The following is a 15,315-nucleotide window of genomic DNA, read 5'->3' as shown; positions in this document are numbered from 1 at the left end:
TGCATGTACCCTTAAGTGTATATAGATTTATCCGCATTATTGCATGTAAAACCCATCAAGGAGTTTATTGTGGGTGAAGAAAATAGTGATGATGGAAAAGTTGAAGTTTGGTCTACTGATTCTGAAGATGATGAAGTTCGTAGGCAAGCACATGGAGCAAGTTACGTTGCAAAAGAAGTTAAGGATGAAAGATGTGGAAAATGCTTTGTTGTGAGCAGTGTGAGCTCAGGAAGCCAAGGTTACTTCACTGATGAAGAAGCCAAATCTGATGCATTTCTTTCAACAAAGACAGTTCGAGAGCATGTCACGGAAAGCAAAAAGGTAATGAGCAAGGTACATTTTATCCATGAATCTTTAGATATTTATGTTTCTCGTTATAATTCTGAATTAACTAATCTAAGAGATACGATTCATGATTTTAGTGAAAGATTAAAATGGGGTCATATTAGAACATTTAATCTTAATGATGATCTTAGCATGATTTCATTTAAAACTGAGGAAAGGAGATTGTGGATATAGCACTTGGAGGTTGAGTTGTCTAGGGCTAAAGATGATGCTATTGTGTTGCGAAATGATATAGAGTTGTTATGAAATAAAGAAAGATATTCTATCAAATAGCACGTCATTTGCATAACAATATAACACAACTTTACCTTAATTGTGAAATTGCAAATGCTATGCACAAAAAGATGCTTTCTTTTTTAGAATTGAAGGAGGAAGAGATAGATGATGAATGTTATAATTGTAAATCTATTGTGTCATCTGATGAGTCATTAAGTGACTCATACAAAGTAGGAATTGAAAGGATAGAAGAATTTTCGAAATCAAAAGAAAATAAAATGATAATGAAAGATGTGTTAACAGAAGCAGACAAACAACAAATAAATAAAAAAAATTCAATTGAGAAATATAATTCATTGTGTAAGAAATTGAATTCGAAGGAAATTCACAGTTGTGTGAATGATTCTGAATTTGATGAAAGCGAAATGAGTGAAATATCAGTTGAAGATGAAATTGATTGTTCTTCTTTTGCGAAACCATTTGATGGACCTAAAAAAAATTTGATTTTTAAGGATTCGATTGAGTTTGAACAATTTGTTGAAAAACAAGGTGTGAGCAGTTGTTTTTCCAAAGTCCAAAAAACGCCAAACCAAGTTTTTGTTACGAAAGGACTGGACGAGGATGAAACTTTTTATTTAACTTTAATTGTTAAGACTGATAATGCAACTTTTGTGATGATTATTTTTAGTCTGTACCATATGATAATTATGATGAAACAAAAGGTCTTTCGGAGAAGATATCTTGGAAAGTCAAAGGGAGATATATTTTTGACCCCACATGATGTTGCAGCTTTTTGTACAATTTACAACCATACCCATCTTACTCTTCAAACATAGAATTTTTATAATACATGCAAAAGGACCAATGCTTCTTTATTATTTTATTAGGAATACAACGTGAACTACATCATAATACTTTCCTATAGTGAGACTGACAATTAAGAAACAACCATACTTTATCTTTTACATACCTTATCTTTGCATTCCTTTTCCCAAGAAATAAATACAGGAGACATTATGCATGCTCGATTGATACACTTTTCTTGAGAGAGAGAGAGAGAGAGAGAGAGAGAGAGTGTGTGTGTATGTGTGTGTGTGAGAGAGAGAGAGAGAGAAAGAAAGGGAAAGAGATAGTTAGGAACCACCACATCAAACTATCACTATTTTCAGCTTTTGCATGTTGAAAACAAGCATGCATCTGGAAATATCTTGTACTAAAATATTTGGCAAAAATTTACTTAAGAAATCTTTCAGAAATCTTATAGGATCAGAAATAATAAAAGCCATATAGACAATTTTTTCATGCTTTTGATCAGGAGGGAGTGAGACAGTTAAAAATGAGTTTTGAATGCATCAAAGTCTCTCTCATTGGGTTTCGAAACATACCTCACTCCTGAATATTTATGATAAGTTAAAGAGACATTGGCTCCATGCTTCTAAACTCTTCTCTTCTTTCGATGAGACATTTGATTACAGTGCTTCTTTCTAACTCCATTTGTTGGCCTTGTTTACGACTGTTGAGATGAATTCTTGCGAACCCAAACTTGCTTCATCTTCCTTGGTTTTGTATATTACTTCTTTGGAGCCCATACCTTCTTTGGCTTTGTGTTCTTTGAATTCCTTTTCTTTGTTTGTTTTAACCTGTAAAAAGAGTTATTTAAACAAGAGCATACATCAGTAAGTTTACCACCTTGAGATCTTTTGGTGTTTAGGGTGGGAACTAGAGCTTGAGTCTTGATACGGTTAATTGGAATGGTTGATTGAACTTTCTTTGCAGGGTGAACCCTCTTGGTAGTGAGAATCGACTTGTCAGCTTGAACTGACTTGGTAGTGTAAAAAAACATATCAGGGTGCTTTACAGCATCTAATGTCTTGAAAATACGAGTTGGAGTGGTTGTTTGAACTTTCTCAACAGTGTGAGATGATGTTCAGGGAGTGGGTCGTTTGAAAATGGTAATGGAATCTTTTGAAGCTTTTCGAGTATGAGCAGGGTTTCTCAGCATGAAGCTTATCAGTGTGAGGATTGTTAGTGCAAGAGCTGATGTGATGCTCATCAGGGTGAAAAATAGGGTTTCTTGGAGAAGAACTTTCTTCAGGTACATCTTCTGTTTGAACACTTAGATATGAATAGCTTTTCTTCTTCACATCTTTTTCTTTAATATTCTCCTTCACATCTGATATCTCTTTCTCCCTTTCAACCAGATTCTCCAGTTCAGTCATGAAGAAAACTGATAGGGGTGCCTTTGGATCATACACCAGTTCAGGAAAACATGATAAAGGACTTGCATCGATTTTCATACTTTCTTTGTTTTCTTTTTCAATACAAACATTTGTATATTTGATTATCCTTCCATTTAAAAATAGTTTTCTCATCAGAGATACATTATATGGACCATACATACCTAATTCAGTCAGATACTACGAAAGATAAGAGAAAATACCATACTCTCTATTCTGATTGTCTGAAATACTCTTCGTATCTGGATGATTGTATAAGATATCTTCTTCTTCTTCTGCTTCTTCTTCTTCTTCTTCTTCTTCTTCTTCTTATGATTTTCAAGTTTCTTAATAATGTTTGAAGTTCTGAATCTTCAACAGATCTTAGAATAAATGTTCTAACCTACTTTGATACCAATTGGAGGTCCCAAACCCTAACACTTGAGTATGAATCTAATATAAACGCAGAATAATAACACAAGTATTTAACAAATAAAAACCAAATTTATTTAATTGCCGGGTTTTTCACTAAAAATGCTCTCACAAAGAGGAGTAAAATGATTCAGAAATAACAAATATTTTGAATCCTTTCCAAGAACTCACTAAGCACTCTCAAATCTCTATACAGAAACTCTCTTCCTCATAATAAAATACAAATCATCCACTGTCAACTAATGAGAGAGGCTAGCATAAATACTAGTCTAAAGCTTGCTAATTATCACAAAGACAGGAGATAAGAATTCTATAGATTCTCCAGATCTTCTGTTTAAATCAAATCCCCGATTTGATGGGATTGAATCTTCTAAAATAAATATAGATATGGTAAATTGGACACATTGATCAGTCATCAGTATCCACAAATCAAGTCATCAGTGAATGGTGCTCTTTGTGCTGATAATGTATTCAGTGTCTTTTGGTTAGCAGAGGATGATCTTTAGTGGTACCAAAACTTCAACAGAGGTGTCAGAAATGTTCCAGATCTGATCAGCAAAGGCAGCTTAGATTTGGTCTTCAGTCTTCGAAATATGAACTTTAGTGGATGGTAGAATAGTAATAAATACCTTCAATATCAGTCTTCATAATCATCAACATATCTCCAGTTTAACTAAATAAACAAACTCTGACAGATCAGCTTGTTTAAGTTGTATTATTTACACTTGCTTAGACAAGACTGACTACCTACATTTAGCAGTAGAACAATAACTATAATGTATATCTTTTGCATCATCAAATCTATACAAATATGTACCCAACACATTTATATTATCTATATTATAATGTTATCCTATCATTTAAACTTAATCCTATAGTTTTATCTTCTCCTTAATTTTCTATAAGATGTCATATAGTTCAATTTATGCAATGTTGATTTATACCAAAAACATTATAATTTTACCGACTTAAAATTCATTGTTTTTTTGTCTTAAAAATAATAAATGCTTTATAAGGTTAATAAGTATATATAAAATTTTGGAACATAAAGTTAAATAATCAATATTAAATTACTCTCCTCAGTGTTGAGCGAGTGAGTGAGATATGTTCCTCTCTACCTAACAAAATAGTGATTCAGATTCCATAGACGACCTTGCTAATATTTCAATATAATCCAAATTCTAAATTTTAACATGATATCCTTGAGATGAGGATTCTTTTTTGTCATTTTTTGTATATATAATTTAGAGTCATCATTTTTACAAAATCTGAAAATATAATGTTTGTTTTCTACCCTTCCTCTTTCCAAATAGTTATCTTTACATGACATTTGATTCAACGTGTTTAAATAATGTTTTAAAATTTGGATTGGTCTGGTCAGTCGATTGGATTGTGATGTGATGCAAAGACTGGGCCAACTAATTGCAGGTTTTGAACTACTTATGACTGGAATCGACAATATTAGGTTTACCAACAACCAGTTGAATCGTAAAATCCTTGTTTAATATAAAATTTGGATTACATTGCAAATATTGTCCCTATACTTATATGAAGATTGTGGATTGGGTCCATGAAAGATTTTTTTTTTCATTTTTGATCTCTATGGTTACATTTTGTTTGGAATCAAATCCTTTCCACTAACATAGTTAAAATATCAACGTTAAATATGTATAAAGTTACAATGTTGCCATTTCTTTTGATACTGTGATAAGTTTCTTTCTCTTTAGGATTAATCTCATAATATAGTCCCCACCCAACCCCCCTTTTATATCCTTCCCAATCGAAACATATCCCCATCCCTCCAGCCGCCTCATGAATTCACTCATCTCTTTTTATGTTTCTACACAATTATAATATTATATTAACAGATTTATAATAGATTTTTAGAATGTCTGAAAACCGGGTTAACTCAACGATGGAACCTGTTGATATTAATTATTAGCATGTGTAAGAAGTTAGTTAGTAATCTGTTAGTATTGTAGTTAGCTTAACTCGACTATAGCTAGATCATGTACATGTATAAGTAGTTCCTTTATTCTTTGTAATTGTAACACAAGATAGATCAATAGAAGTTGTTACACATTCATTGTTTCTCTCTCTACTTCATCATCTTCTCTATCTTGAAATGGTATCAGAGATAATGATTAGATCTTCCGCAAATACTTACTATGCTTTTTTTTCTTTTGAACAATTTGATTTCTTACCTATCATAATGAGTTATGATCCGATCATTGTTGATAATTATACTCATACTTATTTCAATTCTGGAAATCAGAAAGGAAATGATTCTTCGGATATGTTCTTGGTTTCAACCTTGCTTACTGGTAACAAAAACTATCTTCAATGGAAGTTTTCTATAAAAATTGCTTTAGCAGCTAAGAAGAAGATTGGATTCATCGATGGAATTTTATCAAACCCTGCATCTGGTGAAACTAAAATTGTTGATTGGATCAGCAATGATTGCATTTTTAGATCATGGTTACTCAAATCAATTTCGAAAGAAAATTTTGGAGCCTTCGTATTTGCAACCACTGCAAATGAACTATGGAATGAATTGGAGGAACATTTTAGTGAAAAAATTGGATCTATGATCTATCAATTACGAAGACATATTGCTTCGATAACTCAAGGTAATGCTTCTTTTTAAAAGTGCTATACTCGTCTAATGGAACTACATGATGAATTGAATTATTGTATTCCTTTACCAACATGCAATTGTGGTTATGCTAAAGCCATATCTGAGTTTGCGTCAAGTACAAGACTTATGCAATTCCTGATGGGATTGAGTGATACATATGACAATCTACGCAATCAGATATTAGTCATTGATCCATTGCCTAGTACACAAAGCCTATTCTATGGCGTTAAGAGTTCAAAGACAAAGAGAAGTTCAAGTTAGTTTTGCTGCTCCTACTGAAATGTATGTTATGTTTGCAAAGTCATTTAACACTAGCAACAACAATTTCAAGAAGCAGAGTAATAATTTTCAATACAAAGAAAAACAAGATAACAAGCCAAAGAATCAAAGTGATAGATATTTCAATTTCTGCAGAACTACTGGACACACAAAAGAATCATGTTTCAAAATAATAGGATATCCAGATTGGTATAAGGAACTTAAAGAAAAGAAGAAATCCAATTTTAATTATGCATACATGGTTGAAGGAAATTGTGATGAAATGGAAGACAATCTGTTACATGAAATGACAGACAAAGAAATCAATCCAACTTTCAATTCCATGATGGCTCAATTCAGTGAATTTCTTAAGGCAAATCAAAAGAATGAAGGGCATACTGCAAATTTCACTCATCTAGGAGATTTTGCAGGCATGAAATTGAAGTTTTCACTTCTTAATTCTTTGAAATCTGACTTGTTAAATAAATATTTGTGGATATTAGACAGGAGCTACAACACATATGTGCAACAATTTGTCTATTCTAACATCTTTTAAGCCAATATCAAGTTTTACTCAAATATTCTTACTAGATGGTTCAATAAAGTATGTCACTCACAAAGGTTCAGATACTTTGAGTTCAAGGTTAATTCTGGAAAATGCACTTCATGTTCCAGATTTCAAGTGTAACTTGTTATCTGTAAAAGCATTGGCTACTACAACACATATTCAATTTGTTTTTCAACCTACCTATTGTATATTGCAGGACCTACAAACTAAAGAAGTTGTTGCTAAAGGTAGAGTGGTTGGGAATCTTTACATTCTTGATAAAGAATCAATTGCAAGAGGATCATCAAGTGTTGCAAAAGACAAAGTTTCTAATTCTTCTTTCATTTGTAATGCTGCAAGTACAAATATTAGAAATAAAGACATGTATGTACTATGGCATCATAGGCTTGGTCATACATCTCATTCTATACTAAATCAGTTGAATTTTGTTCCTAAAGAAGATGTAAATCCATGTATATTTTGTCATCAAGAAAAACAACAAATATTGCCTTTTTCTTTTTGTGAATCAATTAATAATGAAAGATTTGGATTGATTCATATCGATTTTTGGGATGCTTATAAGACAAAATCTATTACTGGTGCTCATTATTTTTTCACAATCTTAGATGATTTCTCAAAAGCAACATGGACTTTTCTATTGAAAGATAAAACACAAACCTTTGTGCCTTTATCAATTTTTTTGCATATATGGAGAATCAGTTCAGACTACTGTCTAGATAGTTAGATCTGACAATGGATCTGAACTTGTAAATCAAAATTTTTAACAACTTTTGGCTTCAAAAGGCATAATTCACCAAAGAACTTCACCTTATTCTGCTCAGCAGAATGGGAGAGTTAAAATAAAACACCAACATTTATTACAAGATGCTAGGGCATTGATTTTTCAATCAAATATGACAATTATTTTCTGGGGTCATGCCATTTTGGTGGCAACTTATATCATCAATCTACTTCCAAGAATATCTTTAAAATGGGAAACTCCATTCAAAATTCTTCACCAAAGGGATCCTTCTTACTCAAATGTGAAAGTTTTTGGATGTTTGTGCTTTGCAACAAATGTCATTCCTCCCAAGACTAAGTTTGACAAAAGAGCAAGTATGTGTTGTTTTATTGGATACAATTTGGGACAAAAAGCATACAAGTTATATGATCTAACTGAGAAAAAGGTCATCATGTCCAGCGATGTAATTTTCTATGAAGACTTATTTCCTTTCCAAGACAAGAAAGATGGAACATATGTTCCCGTGCTTCCTAATAGTGAAATTGGTGATTCTTGTGAAGATATTCATGCTCCTTCTGTTTCCTATAATACATATGAATCCTTAATTACACGTGAAGATGATTTTTTGCCTCCGGAAGATTATGATCCTAATCAAGTTGATTTGGGTGACGATGAACAACCAAGTACAAGTTCTCAACCAATTTTGAATTCCCAAATTCCAAAACAAGTAATAAGAAATAGTACTAGAATAAGAAGAAATCCAACTTGGCGAAAAGACTATATAATGCAGTGCAAAGATACTTCAAATGAAGATGTCAAAAATTCCAAGATCTATACATCACCACATTTTCCACCCACTTTTCCATATTTGCAATCTAAAATTCTTACAGATTGTCACAAGAGCTTTCTAACATCTTTTTCTCAAATTAAAGAACCAACTTCATATAATGAAGCATGTGAAAGTTCAGAATGGGTGAAGGCAATGGAATCAGAATTGACAACATTAGAGAAAAATGATACCTAGACAGTGGTACCAATACTAGAAAATCAGGAGCCCATAGGGTCAAAATGGGTATATAAAGTAAAACTTCATCCATATGGGACTATAGAAAGATATAAGGCCATACTTGTGGCAAAGGGGTATAATTAAGTCTATGGAATTGACTACATGGAAAGTTTTTCACTGGTTGCCAAGACTGTAACGGTAAGGATCTTATTGGATTTATCTTCATCCAAAGATTGTCCATTACATCAATTGGACATCAATAATGCTTTTCTTCATCGTTCTCTTGATGAAGAAGTATATCTACTACCACCACAAGGATATTCGAAGGCAAAGGAAGGTGAACTTTGTAAATTGAATAAATCCCTATATGGATTGAAGCAAGCTAGCAGACAATGGCATGCAAAAAATTTTAACAAGCTTATACATTTTGGTTTTCAATAATCGAAACATGATCAATTCTTATTCACTAAAGGAGAAAAAGAGAAATGTGATGCCATGGTAGTATATGTTGATGATATTCGGATAACAGGTCCCAATCTAGAATAAATTGAAGTAGTAAAACAGTTTTTACATAAAACATTCACAATAAAAGATTTTGGTCAACCTGGTTATTTTTTGAGAGTAGAACTCATCAAGACTAAAGATGGACTTCATGTTAATCAAAGGAAGTATATCTTAGATATTCTTAATGATGCAGGACTAAGTGGTGTCAAACCAACTTGTACTCTAATGATGAAGAATGACCAATTGTGTTATGATAAAGGGGCATTATTGGCTGATCCAAAAAAAAGTAAAGAAGACTAGTGGGAAGATTACTTTATCTAAATTTTACTAGACCTGAGATTAGTTATGGTGTGAAAAAATTAAGCCAACTCTTACATGCTCCAACATATTTACATCGGAAGTCTGCTTTGTACATATTGAAATACATAAAAGGTACTCCTTCAAAGGGATTATTCTTTCCAAGGACGTCTTCACCAATCACTATTGATGCTTATAGTGACTCGGATTGGGCTACTTGTACAGATACAAGGAAGTCACTTACAGGATATTGCATATTCTTAGGATCATCCTTGGTATCTTGGAAAACAAAGAAACGGATGACTATTTCAAGATCTTCCTATAAAGCTGAATACAGAAGTCTTGCATCAACAGTTTGTGAATTACTATGGATAAGTTACATTCTTAAGGATTTGCAAATTACATTGAAAATACATGTATCTTTGTGGTGCGACAATATGGCAGCTATATGTTGGATTAATGTCTAAGTCCATAACTATATTTGGTATGTACTTGACCCGACCCGGCATGGTCCATTTGGGTTGCACTTCACCGACACAATTTATATGGATAGTCTTTTGAGAATAATATATTTATGATTTGTATTAATATATTATAAGTTCTAATATATTAATATATAATCATATTATTTAATTAGTATTGATCAAGAATTTATTTATAATTAATTAAGTGATCAAAAGGAACTAATTAAATATGGACTCTTAGATATATATGTGTAGTGGGCCAAGTTCATTTAGGTTGGGCTAAGTCTTCATGGATAGTCCATGGAGCTTTAACCCATGGATCCTAGGAAATGAAAGGTCATGGGTATTAGGGTTTAACCCTAATCCTCCACACTATATAAAGGGTCTTATGGTTCATGAAATTAGGCTAGTGGCTAGTGTGGATACACTAAAGAGGGCAATAACCGATTTCATAAGTGTGAGCCAAGTATCCATATTCTCTAAAGTCTTCCAAGGTGTTTTGGTGATTTGTGATTCCACTTGAGGCTTCCACACTATTGGGGCTAAGCTCTTAAAGTTCAAGACTTCAAGCTTCATTAAAAGGTATGTATTCTAACTTGTTATATTACCCAAGTATCAAGGATTGTATGCTAGATAGGGTAATACCTTGGAATATTCATATTTGCATGTACAATAGAGAAAACATAGATCCAAGGTATTTAGGGTTGCATGTAAACTTAGGAGTGTTAGAATGCTCAAAACCCAACACTGGTATCAGAGCCATGGGTTGTTTTCTGTTATATTCATGCAAATGTTTGATTTTCAAAGTTGAAAAAAAAAAAGAAAAAAAAAACATGAAGTTTGTCAAATTTTAAGATAATTACTTGTTTTGTGAAAAACTAATTATTTGTAAAATTTGAATCATTTGCTATATGAGTTGAATTAGGTCAAATTTAGTAAAAGATAAAATGATATGATTATTTTATTAGTTTTAAAAGTTTGATCTAAATGTTTTAAGGAGTTACAAATTTTGTCATAAAATTTTGGAGCTCAAAAGTTTTTTTAAAGTTGTGATCGTAAGTGTTTTGAAACCTCCATAAGTTATGGATATGAAAAGGTTTTAAAAAAAATTTGATTCAAAGTTTTTATGGAGTTACAAAATTTGGTGTTAATGTTTTAAAGAATTCCATAACTTATTCTTAAGTTATGGAACATGAAAAGTTTCATCATAAAACAAGCATTTAACTCCATAAGCTATGGATTTATGTTTCCTTGATTTATGAGTTAGTTTAGATTAATTGAAAAAAAAAATTGTGTTTTAGTTGTTTTCAATCCTAATTAATCTAGAGGTAGTTCATAAAATGTGTTTTTGTAACTTGTCCTCAAGTTACATAAAAGGTCACATTTATGAATCTTAAAACTCATAAAAGTGTCATAGGTTACATAAAAAAAATGAAGAGTCTTTTTCATTAAATAGTATTATGACTCCATAACTTGTCCTCAAGTTATGGATGTTTAAGAGTCACTTCTTTAAAAGTGTTATTAAAGAATAAGAGGTTACATAAAAAATGAAGAGTCTTCATTTTAATGAACCATTAAAATCATAAGTTATGAAATGAAAAGCTTTGAATAGTTTCAAAAACTTGCCCTCAAGTTTTGGAATTCGTAAAGTTTTCACTTATGAATATTTTAATTCCAAGTTAAGCCCTTAGAATTTTAAAAGTTAAAATTCAACCCTTATACTTTATAATATTATAAGTTAATAATATATATATATATATATATATATATATATATATATATATATATATATATATATATATGTATAAGAGTAAAGTCGTCTCACCATTTCTAGGCCTCATTCACGAAGCCGGTCTATAAGGGGGGTATAAGGTTACTGCCTATAAAATGGCACTTTAATGGGTGTCCACTCTCATCCACCGCTTCCTTGACCGGTGGAGGGTCGTTAGCCGAACGGGTAGGACAAGGACTATAATTCTCCCTTCATTAAAAGTATTAATGATAAATACTAAGTAACTAAACTCTTATTAATACCCAATCTTAGTTACGTAGGAAAATGTGAATTTGGTGCTTACCCATGAAATTACACTTTGCACTTTGCTTAAGTCAGTTAGTGGAGCGTGTGTGGTTAACCAGCACACTAGCTTGATTTAACAAGGTAGGCAAAGGGTAACTTAATGTTTATCATAGTATCGGTGGAGCGTGTGTGGTTAACCGGCACATCGATTGAGGGGTAAATATTAAGGGTACCAAGTATATTTGCATGGTTATTCACACCTTGTTTTGTGATCCTCGGCATCCCAGTCACAAAACCTGAAGGGCACACTCGAGATTGAAACATGCCTTTGAAAAGTTCAATGAATCTCAAAAGAATCTAGGATTTTCAAAACCAATTAAAACCTAATAATACATTTCGTTTATGTTGGTGGAAATTGGTGAATCGTCATTCACCTACCTTCAAATATTTTATAGCTTGGATTACGGCATCCCTCTTCCAAGTTATGAAATAGTTTGTTGGGTCCTAGCCTTAATATTTCATATTGGGTGTTATATTAAGGACTTTGGATCAACTATCTTGAATATCTCCCAAAAAGATGTCTGGTTCAGACATCTATGATCCTCCCAAATCTCTTGGAACTTCACTTCCTCCACCTCCTCCAATTATTCTCCCTAACCCACAAGTTCAAGGTCACTCAAGCCCTATTGGCAAGCAAGCTCTATGTGTGATCGCATCTTGGAGATGAAGTCACATATTGACAATCCGGGAGAGTTGGGTGTCAAAATCTTGAGAAAGTTGGTGGTTCAATCACTTTTTAAGTCACATAGTGAATTCCTTTGGGACTACTATGAAACAGACTATGACATGACCCTTAATGATCTTATCTATTTGCTTGGTGCTGCTGAATCAGCAATAATTTGGAGCACTGGGAGAGCAAATTTGATTAGTAGATCAACTTCCCAAACTACCATGGACATTGACAATGGTAACATTGTATATCTAGAAAAGCCTTCTCTTCCCAAGGAAAGGGATTGACCATAGTCAACTAGGTTGACCAAATGGTAAAGAGAAAGGCTAAGTCTGTGATAGTCCCATGTACCATTCCCAAAGAGTCCCTATGTTTCTCTTGCCAAAGGAAGGGGCATTGATTGCGAAGCAGTCTATTTACATGAAAGATCATAAGGTTGATCAAGTCAAGAAGATTGACTCTACTTCAGGTAAAATCCACTATCTAACTCTGTTAAGTTTCTATTCTGAGATTCTTGTTACATGATGTGACTGGGTCACATGTTGATGTTTTAAGAATCAAAGAAAAGTGAAGAAACTTAAAGGAAGTATATGCTGATTCTGATCGCGAAGATGGATCTCGATCGCATGGTTCTGTGATCAGAATTTTGAGTTGTTGCTTAGGAGTTATGATATATTGCTTAGGAATAGATAACAACAAAGTTTTTCATGTGTTTTTGCACTGTAAGGATAGTTTTTCCGCAAAGTTTTTAAAATAAAAGAAAAAAAATTTGATTTTATTTATTTTAAAATATCCTTACAATGGCATTTGTGAAAAGGAAAAAAAATTGTTGCTTATATGATTCCATTAATAGCAAGAGTGGAAATATGAATTTGATTCTTTCATTTGTGGTAGTGTCTAAATTTTCCAAATAAGGAAAGATTTTCATCACCCAAGTTTCAGTTGGATAGAAACTTGGAATCATGCAAGTTGTATAGTATGATGAATGAGAACTTTCAAGCATTGGAAAATTAAGATTAATTACTTGTTCACATGGATGTGTGAGTCAAGTAAAGGACTAAGGGATCGAGTACACATTCTTGTGCATTGATCAAGCCCACCACAAATGTAACTTGAGTGACACATCTTAAAGAAGGTTTATTAACACTAGTGAAATGTAAGAGTAAAAGGTTTTCTACTCATGTACATTTGAATTTGGTAAGTTGTGATGTTTTGGATAAAACAGAGACCAACTTAGGCCAATTGTGTTAAGTGTTTGTCTTGATTAGAATCCACACTATCTCTTGAATATTTGGCAAGAAAGTCTTATAGGTCAAGGAGACAGTGGGAGTCTAAAAGATCCTGAAAGGGTTTCAAGAAGTAATCAAGAATAAAACCTATATTTCATCACTAGCACACAACTCGAGGTTTATAACCTATCGTGTTGACATTTCTGTGCCCATTCTAGTTAAGTTGGCTATATATATTTGAGTTCTACATGTTCTCAATTGTTTGCATAACTACTTGGAAGATTGCACAAGTTCAATCCATATGAGTTAGGATTTGTCACTAACCTAGTCTTGTGATTATGGTTTGACAAATGCACATGGATAAGAACACATACACCATAAAATCTAAGTGTCATAAGGTTTCTCTCCGATTCATGAAAATGATGGTGAGGAAATTCTTTCACTAAGTAGATTTTAAGTAGATAGCAATTGTGATATTTGCAGTTCTCAAAGTCGTTAGTGGAGCGTGCGTGGTTAACCGGCTCACTAACATTGACTTATGAGAAATGGCAAAAGGTCTAAACAATTGAGACTATGATTATGGCATCCCTTTTCATAGTTCTAAAATTGTTTAGACACACCTATGATCTATCTAAGATAAGGTGTATGATTTTGATAAAGTCTTATCAAAGCAATCTAGTATCAGAAATCTGAACTTTGGTAAGAATGTCAATAAAGTATTGACTTATAGAGGTCCAACTGTTTTCAGGATACATGTCAAAGCTAGTGGGAGCATAAGTGTTATGCTAATAATCATCATGTTAGTGGGAGCATGATAATTATAATAAGTATTGCAAGTTAGCAATGTTAATTATAGAAAACAAAAGTTTCAATTTGTGAGGTTGTAGGGGTTGAAAAAGTTGTTTTCCTATAATTAAGGGAGAGGAAATTATACTTCATTTCAATTCTAAAAAGCTTAGATTGAGTTTATAATCATTCTAAAGAGATTATATTGAGATTTTAATCACCTTTAGTCAAGAATATATATATGAATTTCATGTTGGATTGGTTCAACTTAAGAAAATTCTATATATTGCGTTCTCAAAATTTGATTATGATTACGACATCCCTTTTCATAGTCAAATTTTGAGAATATGGCAAACAAAAAATTATTATGGCAAAAGACTGGTCTAGAACCATGTCTTTATGTGAAACATCATGAATCGTGTCCCATTTACTTTGGGTACAAGATCGATTACATGTGCTATAATATTTATCCTTTCTAAATTTTCCAAATGCCTTGGGGCATTAAGGGGAACAATGTCTAGAATTAGATATGACTAAAGTGATTAAGCAATTGTCGAGGACAATCTAAGGTTTGCCAAAGATTGGTTGCTCAAGGACAGTTGGAAGTATATTGTTTAATATTGGAAGGACCATATTGACATAGTCTGAAAAGAGGCAACTCTTGTTCAGAAGCGGTAGTCAAAATGGGAATATTGAGTTGTCTTCATAGATGGAAGCAATATGTGTAAGGTTAAAGAAACTTAATGCAAGAAGCATGTTCAAAGCAATGCGCTTTGAGTTTGAGACATCGTTTCCATGGAATTGCTCTCCATTGGGATACTCTGTAATGATTGTTGCCAAGCCTTTGTGGCTTTGTGCATAATCATTACAAGAGGAACAGTGCATATA

At 32.6% G+C, this 15,315-nt stretch overlaps 1 protein-coding gene across 1 annotated transcript; it reads left to right on the top strand.

Annotated features, from left to right (window-relative positions):
* The first annotated feature begins 5,421 nt into the window (after positions 1-5,421).
* On the top strand, positions 5,422-5,856 carry LOC145105196 (uncharacterized). The gene has a single exon (XM_079042328.1). It carries the CDS (start codon positions 5,422-5,424, stop codon positions 5,854-5,856), a length of 435 nt encoding a protein of 144 aa, XP_078898454.1.
* The last annotated feature ends 9,459 nt before the right edge of the window (positions 5,857-15,315 follow it).

Source organism: Lactuca virosa, chromosome 4, assembly GCF_052849685.1.
Source record: "Lactuca virosa cultivar CGN04683 chromosome 4, Lactuca_virosa_CGN04683_v6, whole genome shotgun sequence".
In the NCBI taxonomy this organism is placed as follows: Eukaryota; Viridiplantae; Streptophyta; class Magnoliopsida; order Asterales; family Asteraceae; genus Lactuca; species Lactuca virosa.
Note: the sequence above shows the minus strand (reverse complement) of the source record. Positions and strands in the feature narration are given on the sequence as shown.

Coding starts and splice junctions, on each gene's coding strand:
- LOC145105196 (XM_079042328.1), top strand. CDS start 5,422: ATGAGTTATGATCCGATCATTGTTGATAATTATACTCATACTTATTTC.